Source organism: Hypanus sabinus, chromosome 10 (assembly GCF_030144855.1).
Source record: "Hypanus sabinus isolate sHypSab1 chromosome 10, sHypSab1.hap1, whole genome shotgun sequence".
Classification (NCBI taxonomy): Eukaryota; Metazoa; Chordata; class Chondrichthyes; order Myliobatiformes; family Dasyatidae; genus Hypanus; species Hypanus sabinus.
In genome coordinates this window covers 155654077-155668249 of record NC_082715.1, presented here as the reverse complement: position 1 = coordinate 155668249, position 14173 = coordinate 155654077, and the positions used below count along the sequence as shown (strand labels likewise).

General features: G+C 54.6%; 1 protein-coding gene across 2 annotated transcripts in view; it reads right to left on the bottom strand.

Moving 5' to 3' along the window:
* The window catches only part of LOC132401263 (glutathione hydrolase 1 proenzyme-like), a 572601-nt gene that overhangs the window by 164594 nt on the left and 393834 nt on the right, over positions 1–14173 (bottom strand). For both annotated transcript variants that reach the window (XM_059983295.1, XM_059983294.1), the window contains one exon: positions 7839–7966. In XM_059983295.1, coding sequence (XP_059839278.1) covers positions 7839–7966 — 128 coding nt within the window. The remainder of the gene's footprint in view (positions 1–7838; positions 7967–14173) is intronic.

Sequence of the window (14173 nt, the reverse complement as noted above, 5' to 3'; positions counted from 1 at the left end):
CTCCACGGACACAGTCCTGATCATGCCACTCCACAGACACAGTTCTGATCATGCCACTCCACGGACACAGTCCTGATCATGCCACTCCACGGACAAAGTCCTGATCATGCCACTCCACGGACAGAGCCCTGATCATGCCTCTCCACGGACAAAGTCTTGATCATGCCACTCCATGGACACAGTCCTGATCATACCACTCCACGGACACAGTCCTGATCATGCTACTCCACGGGCACAGTTATGATCATGCCACTCCACGGACACAGTCCTGATCATGCCACTCCATGGATAAAGCCCTGATCATGCCACTCCACTGGCACAGTCCTGATCATGCCACTCCACGGTCTCAGCCCTGATCATGCCACTCCACGGACACAGCCATGATCATGCCACTCCATGGATAAAGCCCTGATCATGCCACTCCACGGGCACAGTCCTGATCATGCCACTCCACGGTCTCAGCCCTGATCATGCCACTCCACGGGCACAGCCCTGATCATGCCACTCCACAGACAGAGCCCTCTTCATGCCACTCCTCGGACACAGTTCTGATCATGCCACTCCATGGACACAGCCCTGATCATGTCACTCCACGGGCACAGCCCTAATCATGCCACTCCACGGACAGAGTCCTGATCATGCCACTCCACGGGTACAGACCTGATCATGCCACTCCACGGACAGTCCAGATCATGCCACTCCACTGGCACAGAGCTGATCATGCCACTCCATGGACACTGTCCTGATCATGCCACTCCATGGGCATAGTCCTGATCATGCCACTCCATGGACACAGTCCTGATCATGCCACTCCACAGACACAGCCCTGATCATGCCACTCCATGGACACAGTCCTGATCATGCCACGCCACGGGCACAGTCCTGATCATGCCACTCCATGGACACAGCCCTGATCATGCCACTCCATGGACACAGTCCTGATCATGCCACTCCATGGACACAGCCCTGATCATGCTACTCCGTGGACACAGTCCTGATCATGCCACTCCACGGACACAGTCCTGATCATGGCACTCCATGGACACAGCCCTGATCATGCTACTCCGTGGACACAGTCCTGATCATGCCACTCCATGGACACAGCCCTGATCATGCTACTCCGTGGACACAGTCCTGATCATGCCACTCCACGGACACAGTCCTGATCATGGCACTCCATGGACACAGCCCTGATCATGACTCCCCACGGACACAGTCCTGATCATGCCACTCCACGGACACAGTCCTGATCATGCCACTCCACTGACACAGTCCTGATCATGTGACTCCACGGACACAGCCCTGATCATGCCACACCACTGACACAGTCCTGATCATGCCACTCCATGGACACAGTCGTGATCATGCCACTCCAGGGACACTGCCCTGATCATGCCACTCCACGGCCACGGTCCTGATCATGCCACTCCACGGACACAGTCCTGATCATGCTACTCCACGGGCACAGTTATGATCATACCACTCCACGGACACAGTCCTGATCATGCTACTCCACGGGCACAGTTATGATCATGCCACTCCACGGACACAGTCCTGATCATGCCACTCCATGGATAAAGCCCTGATCATGCCACTCCACTGGCACAGTCCTGATCATGCCACTCCACGGTCTCAGCCCTGATCATGCCACTCCACGGACACAGCCATGATCATGCCACTCCATGGATAAAGCCCTGATCATGCCACTCCACGGGCACAGTCCTGATCATGCCACTCCACGGTCTCAGCCCTGATCATGCCACTCCACGGGCACAGCCCTGATCATGCCACTCCACAGACAGAGCCCTCTTCATGCCACTCCTCGGACACAGTTCTGATCATGCCACTCCATGGACACAGCCCTGATCATGTCACTCCACGGGCACAGCCCTAATCATGCCACTCCACGGACAGAGTCCTGATCATGCCACTCCACGGGTACAGACCTGATCATGCCACTCCACGGACAGTCCAGATCATGCCACTCCACTGGCACAGAGCTGATCATGCCACTCCATGGACACTGTCCTGATCATGCCACTCCATGGGCATAGTCCTGATCATGCCACTCCATGGACACAGTCCTGATCATGCCACTCCACAGACACAGCCCTGATCATGCCACTCCATGGACACAGTCCTGATCATGCCACTCCACGGACACAGTCCTGATCATGGCACTCCATGGACACAGCCCTGATCATGCTACTCCGTGGACACAGTCCTGATCATGCCACTCCATGGACACAGCCCTGATCATGCTACTCCGTGGACACAGTCCTGATCATGCCACTCCACGGACACAGTCCTGATCATGGCACTCCATGGACACAGCCCTGATCATGACTCCCCACGGACACAGTCCTGATCATGCCACTCCACGGACACAGTCCTGATCATGCCACTCCACTGACACAGTCCTGATCATGTGACTCCACGGACACAGCCCTGATCATGCCACACCACTGACACAGTCCTGATCATGCCACTCCATGGACACAGTCGTGATCATGCCACTCCAGGGACACTGCCCTGATCATGCCACTCCACGGCCACGGTCCTGATCATGCCACTCCACGGACACAGTCCTGATCATGCTACTCCACGGGCACAGTTATGATCATGCCACTCCACGGACACAGTCCTGATCATGCCACTCCATGGATAAAGCCCTGATCATGCCACTCCACTGGCACAGTCCTGATCATGCCACTCCACGGTCTCAGCCCTGATCATGCCACTCCACGGACACAGCCATGATCATGCCACTCCATGGATAAAGCCCTGATCATGCCACTCCACGGGCACAGTCCTGATCATGCCACTCCACGGTCTCAGCCCTGATCATGCCACTCCACGGGCACAGCCCTGATCATGCCACTCCACAGACAGAGCCCTCTTCATGCCACTCCTCGGACACAGTTCTGATCATGCCACTCCATGGACACAGCCCTGATCATGTCACTCCACGGGCACAGCCCTAATCATGCCACTCCACGGACAGAGTCCTGATCATGCCACTCCACGGGTACAGACCTGATCATGCCACTCCACGGACAGTCCAGATCATGCCACTCCACTGGCACAGAGCTGATCATGCCACTCCATGGACACTGTCCTGATCATGCCACTCCATGGGCATAGTCCTGATCATGCCACTCCATGGACACAGTCCTGATCATGCCACTCCACAGACACAGCCCTGATCATGCCACTCCATGGACACAGTCCTGATCATGCCACGCCACGGGCACAGTCCTGATCATGCCACTCCATGGACACAGCCCTGATCATGCCACTCCATGGACACAGTCCTGATCATGCCACTCCATGGACACAGCCCTGATCATGCTACTCCGTGGACACAGTCCTGATCATGCCACTCCACGGACACAGTCCTGATCATGGCACTCCATGGACACAGCCCTGATCATGCTACTCCGTGGACACAGTCCTGATCATGCCACTCCATGGACACAGCCCTGATCATGCTACTCCGTGGACACAGTCCTGATCATGCCACTCCACGGACATAGTCCTGATCATGGCACTCCATGGACACAGCCCTGATCATGACTCCCCACGGACACAGTCCTGATCATGCCACTCCACGGACACAGTCCTGATCATGCCACTCCACTGACACAGTCCTGATCATGTGACTCCACGGACACCGCCCTGATCATGCCACACCACTGACACAGTCCTGATCATGCCACTCCATGGACACAGTCGTGATCATGCCACTCCAGGGACACTGCCCTGATCATGCCACTCCACGGCCACGGTCCTGATCATGCCACTCCACGGACACAGTCCTGATCATGCTACTCCACGGGCACAGTTATGATCATGCCACTCCACGGACACAGTCCTGATCATGCCACTCCATGGACACAGTCCTGATCATGCCACGCCACGGGCACAGTCCTGATCATGCCACTCCATGGACACAGCCCTGATCATGCCACTCCATGGACACAGTCCTGATCATGCCACTCCATGGACACAGCCCTGATCATGCTACTCCGTGGACACAGTCCTGATCATGCCACTCCACGGACACAGTCCTGATCATGGCACTCCATGGACACAGCCCTGATCATGCTACTCCGTGGACACAGTCCTGATCATGCCACTCCATGGACACAGCCCTGATCATGCTACTCCGTGGACACAGTCCTGATCATGCCACTCCACGGACACAGTCCTGATCATGGCACTCCATGGACACAGCCCTGATCATGACTCCCCACGGACACAGTCCTGATCATGCCACTCCACGGACACAGTCCTGATCATGCCACTCCACTGACACAGTCCTGATCATGTGACTCCACGGACACAGCCCTGATCATGCCACACCACTGACACAGTCCTGATCATGCCACTCCATGGACACAGTCGTGATCATGCCACTCCAGGGACACTGCCCTGATCATGCCACTCCACGGCCACGGTCCTGATCATGCCACTCCACGGACACAGTCCTGATCATGCTACTCCACGGGCACAGTTATGATCATGCCACTCCACGGACACAGTCCTGATCATGCCACTCCATGGATAAAGCCCTGATCATGCCACTCCACTGGCACAGTCCTGATCATGCCACTCCACGGTCTCAGCCCTGATCATGCCACTCCACGGACACAGCCATGATCATGCCACTCCATGGATAAAGCCCTGATCATGCCACTCCACGGGCACAGTCCTGATCATGCCACTCCACGGTCTCAGCCCTGATCATGCCACTCCACGGGCACAGCCCTGATCATGCCACTCCACAGACAGAGCCCTCTTCATGCCACTCCTCGGACACAGTTCTGATCATGCCACTCCATGGACACAGCCCTGATCATGTCACTCCACGGGCACAGCCCTAATCATGCCACTCCACGGACAGAGTCCTGATCATGCCACTCCACGGGTACAGACCTGATCATGCCACTCCACGGACAGTCCAGATCATGCCACTCCACTGGCACAGAGCTGATCATGCCACTCCATGGACACTGTCCTGATCATGCCACTCCATGGGCATAGTCCTGATCATGCCACTCCATGGACACAGTCCTGATCATGCCACTCCACAGACACAGCCCTGATCATGCCACTCCATGGACACAGTCCTGATCATGCCACGCCACGGGCACAGTCCTGATCATGCCACTCCATGGACACAGCCCTGATCATGCCACTCCATGGACACAGTCCTGATCATGCCACTCCATGGACACAGCCCTGATCATGCTACTCCGTGGACACAGTCCTGATCATGCCACTCCACGGACACAGTCCTGATCATGGCACTCCATGGACACAGCCCTGATCATGCTACTCCGTGGACACAGTCCTGATCATGCCACTCCATGGACACAGCCCTGATCATGCTACTCCGTGGACACAGTCCTGATCATGCCACTCCACGGACACAGTCCTGATCATGGCACTCCATGGACACAGCCCTGATCATGACTCCCCACGGACACAGTCCTGATCATGCCACTCCACGGACACAGTCCTGATCATGCCACTCCACTGACACAGTCCTGATCATGTGACTCCACGGACACCGCCCTGATCATGCCACACCACTGACACAGTCCTGATCATGCCACTCCATGGACACAGTCGTGATCATGCCACTCCAGGGACACTGCCCTGATCATGCCACTCCACGGCCACGGTCCTGATCATGCCACTCCACGGACACAGTCCTGATCATGCTACTCCACGGGCACAGTTATGATCATGCCACTCCACGGACACAGTCCTGATCATGCCACTCCATGGATAAAGCCCTGATCATGCCACTCCACGGGCACAGTCCTGATCATGCCACTCCACGGTCTCAGCCCTGATCATGCCACTCCATGGATAAAGCACTGATCATGCCACTCCACGGGCACAGTCCTGATCATGCCACTCCACGGTCTTAGCCCTGATCATGCCACTCCACGGGCACAGCCCTGATCATGCCACTCCACAGACACAGCCCTCTTCATGCCACTCCTCGGACACAGTTCTGATCATGCCACTCCACGGACACAGCCCTGATCATGTCACTCCACGGGCACAGCCCTAATCATGCCACTCCACGGACAGAGTCCTGATCATGCCACTCCACGGGTACAGACCTGATCATGCCACTCCACGGACACAGTCCAGATCATGCCACTCGACTGGCACAGAGCTGATCATGCCACTCCAAGGACACTGTCCTGATCATGCCACTCCATGGGCATAGTCCTGATCATGCCACTCCATGGACACAGTCCTGATCATGCCACTCCACAGACACAGCCCTGATCATGCCACTCCATGGACACAGTCCTGATCATGCCACGCCACGGGCACAGTCCTGATCATGCCACTCCATGGACACAGCCCTGATCATGCCACTCCACGGACACAGTCCTGATCATGCCACTCCATGGTCACAGTCCTGATCATGCCACTCCACAGACACAGTCCTGATCATTCCACTCCACGGACACAGTCCTGATCATGCCACTCCAGGGACACAGCCCTGATCATGCTACTCCGTGGACACAGTCCTGATCATGCCACTCCACCGACACAGTCCTGATCATGGCACTCCATGGACACAGTCCTGATCATGTCACTCCACGGGCACAGCCCTAATCATGCCACTCCACGGACAGAGTCCTGATTATGCCACTCCACGGGTACAGACCTGATCATGCCACTCCACGGACACAGTCCAGATCATGCCACTCCACTGGCACAGAGCTGATCATGCCTCTCCACGGACACTGTCCTGATCATGCCACTGCATGGACACAGCCCGGATCATGCCACTCCATGAGCACAGTCCTGATCATGCCACTCCACGCGCACAGACCTGATCATGCCACTCCACGGACACAGCCCTGATCATGCCACACCACTGACACAGTCCTGATCATGCCACTCCATGGACACAGTCGTGATCATGCCACTCCAGGGACACTGCCCTGATCATGCCACTCCACGGGCACAGTCCTGATCATGCCCCTCCACGGGCACAGACCTGATCATGCCACTCAATGGACACAGCCCTGATCATGCCACTCCACGGACACAGCCCTGATCATGCCACTGCACGGACACAGTCCTGATCATGCCTCTCCACGGGCACAGTCCTGATCATGCCACTCCATGGACACAGTCCTGATCATGCCACTCCACGGGCACAGCCCTGATCATGCCACTCCACGGGCACAGCCCTGATCATGCCACTCCGTGGACACAGTCCTGATCATGCCACTCCACGGACACAGTCCTGATCATGGCACTCCATGGACACAGCCCTGATCATGACTCCCCACGGACACAGTCCTGATCATGCCACTCCATGGACACAGCCCTGATCATGCTACTCCGTGGACACAGTCCTGATCATGCCACTCCACGGACACAGTCCTGATCATGCCACTCCATGGACACAGTCCTGATCATGCCACTCCACGGACACAGTCCTGATCATGCCACTCCATGGACACAGCCCTGATCATGCTACTCCATGGACACAGCCCTGATCATGCCACTCCACAGACACAGTCCTGTTCATGCCACTCCATGGGCACAGTCCTGATCATGCCACTCCACGGACACAGTTCTAATCATGCCACTACACGGACACAGTCCTGATCATGCCACTCCATGGACACAGCCCTGATCATGCCACTCCATGGACACAGTCCTGATCATGCCACTCCACAGACCCAGCCCTGATCATGCCACTCCTTGGACACAGTCCTGATCATGCCACTCCACAGACACAGCCCTGATCATGCCACTCCTCAGGTACAGCCCTGCAGACACCAGCTGACCTGGTTCGATGAAGTTTGCAGCCGAAGGTGGAACACCAAAATAATTGTCACCGCCCGGGGAGGAGAAGTCGTCCATTTGATTGTTGAAGATGATGCCACTGGTGTTAGACCTCACCTTGGATCCAAAACTGCAACAGGAAGGAGTGATATTGTCATGGAGATAAAGCACAGAGAGAGGCCCTTCAGCCCACCTAGTCCATGCTGAGCACCAACCATTCATTTTCACTAATTCTTTATTCTCCCAACATCATAAGATCACAAGACAAAGGAGCAGAAGTAGGCCATTCAGCCCATCGAGTCTTCGTACCACTCCACCATGAGCTGAACTATTCTCTCTTCTAGTTCCAATATCCAGCTTTTTTTTCCCATATTCCTCGATACTCTGACTAATTAGATACCTGTCAATCTCCTCATTAAAAACCCTCAATGATTGGGCCTCCACAGCGATATGTGGCAATGAATTCCATAAATCCACGAAGCTCTGGCTAAGAGAATTTCTCCTCATCTCTGTTTTAAGTGTGTGCCCTGTAATTCTAGGACTGTGGCCTCTTGTCCTGGACTCACCCACCAAGGGAGACAGCCTTTCCACGTCTACTCTGTCCAACCACATCCCCATCATTGCTCTGATTCTACCATATGCCGATATACACTGACGGAACTTACCTTGGCCAAGTAACCTACTGACCCACGTGATGGGGAGCAAATCAGAAACACCACACAGACAGCCCCCAAGGTCAGGACCGAGCCCGGGTCTCTGGAACTGGGAGACTGTGGACTGCATCACTAGCTAAACAAATTTAGGTGACAGGGACGTCAAACAAAAGTAAAGTTCACAAGGACATATTTGTAAGTGGGAGGGAATGTCGGGTGCAGTGAGAGGATCTCACTCTCATTCCAGGGTTGATCGATTCCTCCAGGATCTCAGCAACACACACCGACCGCTGGAGGAGGTCCGCAGGTCAGGCAGCACCAACGGACAGTCGGAGTTTCAAGCTGAGCCCTTTCATCGGCACTTCAGATAACACTTCCCTGGAATATGGACCACAGTGCTGAAAGGCTGGGTGAGTAGTAGTCTCTCCAAGTCCGAGCAAGACGAGTGTGTTGCGCGGTCACCGTCTGTGGGCACGCATATGACTTCTGAGGCCGAATCAGAAGCGCAGATGGGGCAAGGAGCTCCGCCTGCTGGGGCAGGAGTGGACGCCTTCAGAATGGGAATGGGACGTGGAATTAAAATGTGTGGCCACTGGGAGATCCTGCTTTCTCTGGCGGACCGAGCGTAGGTGTTCAGCGAAACGGTCTCACCAATTCCCATTCTGATTCTCCCAGTGGCCACACATTTTAATTCTGCGTCCCATTCCCATTCTGATATGTCTGTCCATGGCCTCCTCTACTGTCAAGATGAAGCCACACTCAGGTTGGAGGAACAACACCTTATATACCGGCTGGGTAGCCTCCAACCTGATGGCATGAACATTGACTTCTCTAACTTCAGTTAATGCCCCTCCTCCCCTTCTTACCCCATCCCTGACATATTTAGTTGTTTGTTTTTTCTCTCTCTCTCTGCCCATCACTCTGCCTGTTCTCCATCTCCCTCTGGTGCTTCCCCCTCCCCCTTTCTTTCTCCCGAGGCCTCCGGTTCCATGATCCTTTCCCTTCTCCAGCTCTGTATCACTTTCGTCAATCACCTTTCCAGCTCTTAGCTTCATCCCACCCCCTCCGGGCTTCTATCGTTTCGCATTCCCCCCCCCCTCACTACTTTCAAATCTCTTGTTATCTTTCCCTTCAGTTAGTACTGATGAAGGGTCTCGCCCGAAACGTCAACAGTGCTTCTCCCTATAGATGCTGCCTGACCTGCTGTGTTCCACCAGCATTTTGTGTGTGTTGCTTGAATTTCCAGCATCTGCTGATTTCCTCATGTTTATAGGATTGGGAAGCTTTTAAAAACCAATAGAAGGCAAGTAAAAAATCCGAAAGGAGAGGAAAGACGAAATATGAGGTCAGGCCAGCAAATCATGTAAAAGGGTTTTATTTTTCCAAATATATAAATATATTGAGAGTAAAAGAGAGGCAAGAGTGGATATCACACTGCTGGAAAGTTATGCTGAAGGGGTAGCAATGGGAGGCAGACAAAATGGTGGATGAACTCAATAAATATTTTGTGTCAGTCTTTACTGTGGAAGATACAGATAGAATACCAGTAATTTGAGAACGTCAGGGAGTCGGAGTGTTGTTGCTATTACTAAGGAGAAGGTGAAAAATGTAAATGGACCAGATGAACTACACCCCAGAGATCTGAAAGAAGTAGCTGAGGAGATTGTGGTGGCATTAGTAATGATAGTTCAAAATCCACTGGATTCCTCAATGATTCCGGAGTACAGGAAAATTGTAAATGTCCCTCCACTCTTTAAGGGAGGGAGGCAAGAGAATAGAAATTATGGCCAGTTAGCCTAACTCAAATGGTTGGGAAAATGTTGGAGTCCATTGTTAACGATGAGGTTTCAGGGTAATTGGTGACACATTGATAAGACAGGCCAAACTCAGCATATTTTCCTTACGGGGAAATCTGGCCTGATAAATCTGTTGGAGTTCTTTGACAAGACAAAGGAGAGTCGGTGGAGGATGCTAAACTGGATTTTCAGAAGGCCTTTGACAAGAAGCTGTAGATAAGCCCGCTGTACAAGATAAGAACCCATGGTATTACAGGAACGGTACGAGGGGATGGAAGATTGTCTGACTGACAGGAGGTAGAGTGGGAATAATGGGAGACTTTCTGGTCAGCTGACTGTTGGTGGCCCGCAGAGGTCGGTGTTGTGATCACTCCTTCTCATGCTTTCTAGCAATGATATGAACAATGGCATTTATTCCTTCATTCTGCAAGGGTGAAAAAAACAGAATAGGAATTACATATCGGCCTCCAAATAGTAGCCAAGATGTGGTGTTGAGATTGCAAGCGGAGCTGGGAAAGGCATGTAATGAAGGTAATGACACAATTGTAATTGGGACTTCATTTTGCAAAGGGATTTGGGTAAGTCAGGTTGGTGTCCTATCACAAGAGAGGGTATTTGTTGAATGCCTACAAGATGGCTTTTTAGAGCAGCTTGTGCTTGAGCCTACTCGGGGAAAGGACATCTTAAATTGGATGTTGTGGAATAACCCAGATCTTATTGGGGAATTTAACAGAAAAGAACCCAGAGGAGGCAGTGATCATAATATGATTGAATTCATAACGCAATTTGAAAGGGAGAAGCACAAGTCACATGTATCAGTAACGCAATGGAATAAAGGGAATTCCAGAGGCATGAGAGAGGAGCTTGCCCAGGTGGGTTGGAGGGGATACTGGCGGGGATGACGGCAGAACAGAGATGGCTGAAGTTACCGGGAAAAGTTCACAAGGTGCAGGATGGATGTGTCCCACAGAAGCAGCTGATCTCAAATAACAGAAGTAGGCAATTGTGGCTGACAAAGGAAGTTGAGGACTGCATAAAAGCCACGGAAAGGGCGTCTAAGGCAGCAAAAGTGAGTGGGAAGTTGGGTGATTGGGAAACTGTTAAATACCAACAAAAGGCAACTAAAAAAGCTATAAAGGGAAAAAGATGAAATACGGGGGCAAACTGGCCAGTAAAATAAAGCAGAATACTAAAGGTTTTCTCAGTTATATAAAGAGTAAAAGGGGGGTGAGAGTTGATATTGGACCACTGGAAAATTACACTGGCGAGGTAGTACTGGGGGATGAAGAAATGACAGATGAAGATAATGAGTACTTTACATCAGTCTTCACTGTGGAAGACACTAGCAGTGTGCCAGTGCTTCATGAGTGACAGGGAGCAGGAGTGAGTGACATCGCTATTACAAAGGAAAAAGTGCTTGTCACGGTCCGGTCCATTGACTATTCATTTCAGTTCATTTCTGCTTCCCCGTGTTCCGCCGGGCTCCATGATTAGGGCACCTGATCCTGATTCGAACCGGCAGCAGAAAAACTCCGGCTTACATCTACTGATTCGTCCCCTCAGCAGAGCGGCTATGCTCGTTCCAGGCCGCCAAGAATGGGTCGAGTTGAGAGCCTGTCGTCCGCAGTTCCTGGGTCGAGTCGAGAGCCTGTCGTCCCCAGTTCCTGGGTCGAGTCGAGAGTCTGTCGTCCGCAGTTCCTGGGTCGAGTGAAGAGCCTGTCGTCCGCAGTTCCTGGGTCGAGTCGAGAGCCTGTCGTCCGCAGTTCCTGGGTCGAGTCGAGAGCCTGTCGTCCCCAGTTCCTGGGTCGAGTCGAGAGTCTGTCGTCCCCAGTTCCTGGGTCGAGTCAAGAGTCTGTCGTCCCCAGTTCCTGGGTCGAGTCGAGAGCCTGTCGTCCCCAGTTCCTGGGTCGAGTCGAGAGTCTGTCGTCCCCAGTTCGTGGGTCGAGTCGAGAGCCTGTCATCCCCAGTTCCTGGGTCGAGTCGAGAGCCTGTCGTCCGCAGTTCCTGGGTCGAGTCGAGAGTCTGTCGTCAGCAGTTCCTGGGTCGAGTCGAGAGTCTGTCGTCCGCAGTTCCTGGGTCGAGTCGAGAGTCTGTCGTCCGCAGTTCCTGGGTCGAGTCGAGAGTCTGTCGTCCGCAATTCCTGGGTCGAGTCGAGAGTCTGTCGTCCGCAGTTCCTGGGTCGAGTCGAGAGTCTGTCGTCCGCAGTTCCTGGGTCGAGTCGAGAGTCTGTCGTCCCCAGTTCGTGGGTCGAGTTGAGAGCCTGTCGTCCCCAGTTCCTGGGTCGAGTCGAGAGCCTGTCGTCCCCAGTTCCTGGGTCGAGTCGAGAGTCTGTCGTCCGCTCTCCACGCCTGTGTCCTGCACTCGAGTCTGCTCCAGCCACTCACTGCTCTCCACGCCTGTGTCCTGCACTTGGGTCTGCTCCAGCCACTCACTGCTCTCCACGCCTGTGTCCTGCACTCGAGTCTGCTCCAGCCACTCACTGCTCTCCACGCCTGTGTCCTGCACTCGAGTCTGCTCCAGCCACTCACTGCTCTCCACGCCTGTGTCCTGCACTCAAGTCTGCTCCAGCCACTCACTGCTCTCCACGCCTGTGTCCTGCACTTGGGTCTGCTCCAGCCACTCACTGCTCTCCACGCCTGTGTCCTGCACTTGGGTCTGCTCCAGCCACTCACTGCTCTCCACGCCTGTGTCCTGCACTGGGGTCTGCTCCAGCCACTCACTGCTCTCCACGCCTGTGTCCTGCACTGGGGTCTGCTCCAGCCACTCACTGCTCTCCACGCCTGTGTCCTGCACTTGGGTCTGCTCCAGCCACTCACTGCTCTCCACACCTGTGTCCTGCACTTGGGTCTGCTCCAGCCACTCACTGCTCTCCACGCCTGTGTCCTGCACTCGAGTCTGCTCCAGCCACTCACTGCTCTCCACGCCTGTGTCCTGCACTGGGGTCTGCTCCAGCCACTCACTGCTCTCCACGCCTGTGTCCTGCACTCGAGTCTGCTCCAGCCACTCACTGCTCTCCACGCCTGTGTCCTGCACTCGGGTCTGCTCCAGCCACTCACTGCTCTCCACGCCTGTGTCCTGCACTCGAGTCTGCTCCAGCCACTCACTGCTCTCCACGCCTGTGTCCTGCACTCGGGTCTGCTCCAGCCACTCACTGCTCTCCACGCCTGTGTCCTGCACTCGAGTCTGCTCCAGCCACTCACTGCTCTCCACGCCTGAGTCCTGCACTCGAGTCTGCTCCAGCCACTCACTGCTCTCCACGCCTGTGTCCTGCACTGGGGTCTGCTCCAGCCACTCACTGCTCTCCACGCCTGTGTCCTGCACTTGGGTCTGCTCCAGCCACTCACTGCTCTCCACGCCTGTGTCCTGCACTGGGGTCTGCTCCAGCCACTCACTGCTCTCCACGCCTGTGTCCTGCACTTGGGTCTGCTCCAGCCACTCACTGCTCTCCACGCCTGTGTCCTGCACTCGAGTCTGCTCCAGCCACTCACTGCTCTCCACGCCTGTGTCCTGCACTTGGGTCTGCTCCAGCCACTCACTGCTCTCCACGCCTGTGTCCTGCACTGGGGTCTGCTCCAGCCACTCACTGCTCTCCACGCCTGTGTCCTGCACTAGGGTCTGCTCCAGCCACTCACTGCTCTCCACGCCTGTGTCCTGCACTGGGGTCTGCTCCAGCCACTCACTGCTCTCCACGCCTGTGTCCTGCACTGGGGTCTGCTCCAGCCACTCACTGCTCTCCACGCCTGTGTCCTGCACTTGGGTCTGCTCCAGCTGCTCACTGCAACAGTGCCAGGCAAACTGAAAGGTCTTAAGGTGGATAAGTCACCTGGGCCAGATGGACGACATCCCAGGTCCTGAGAGAGGTTGCTAAAGAGATAACGGATGCATTGG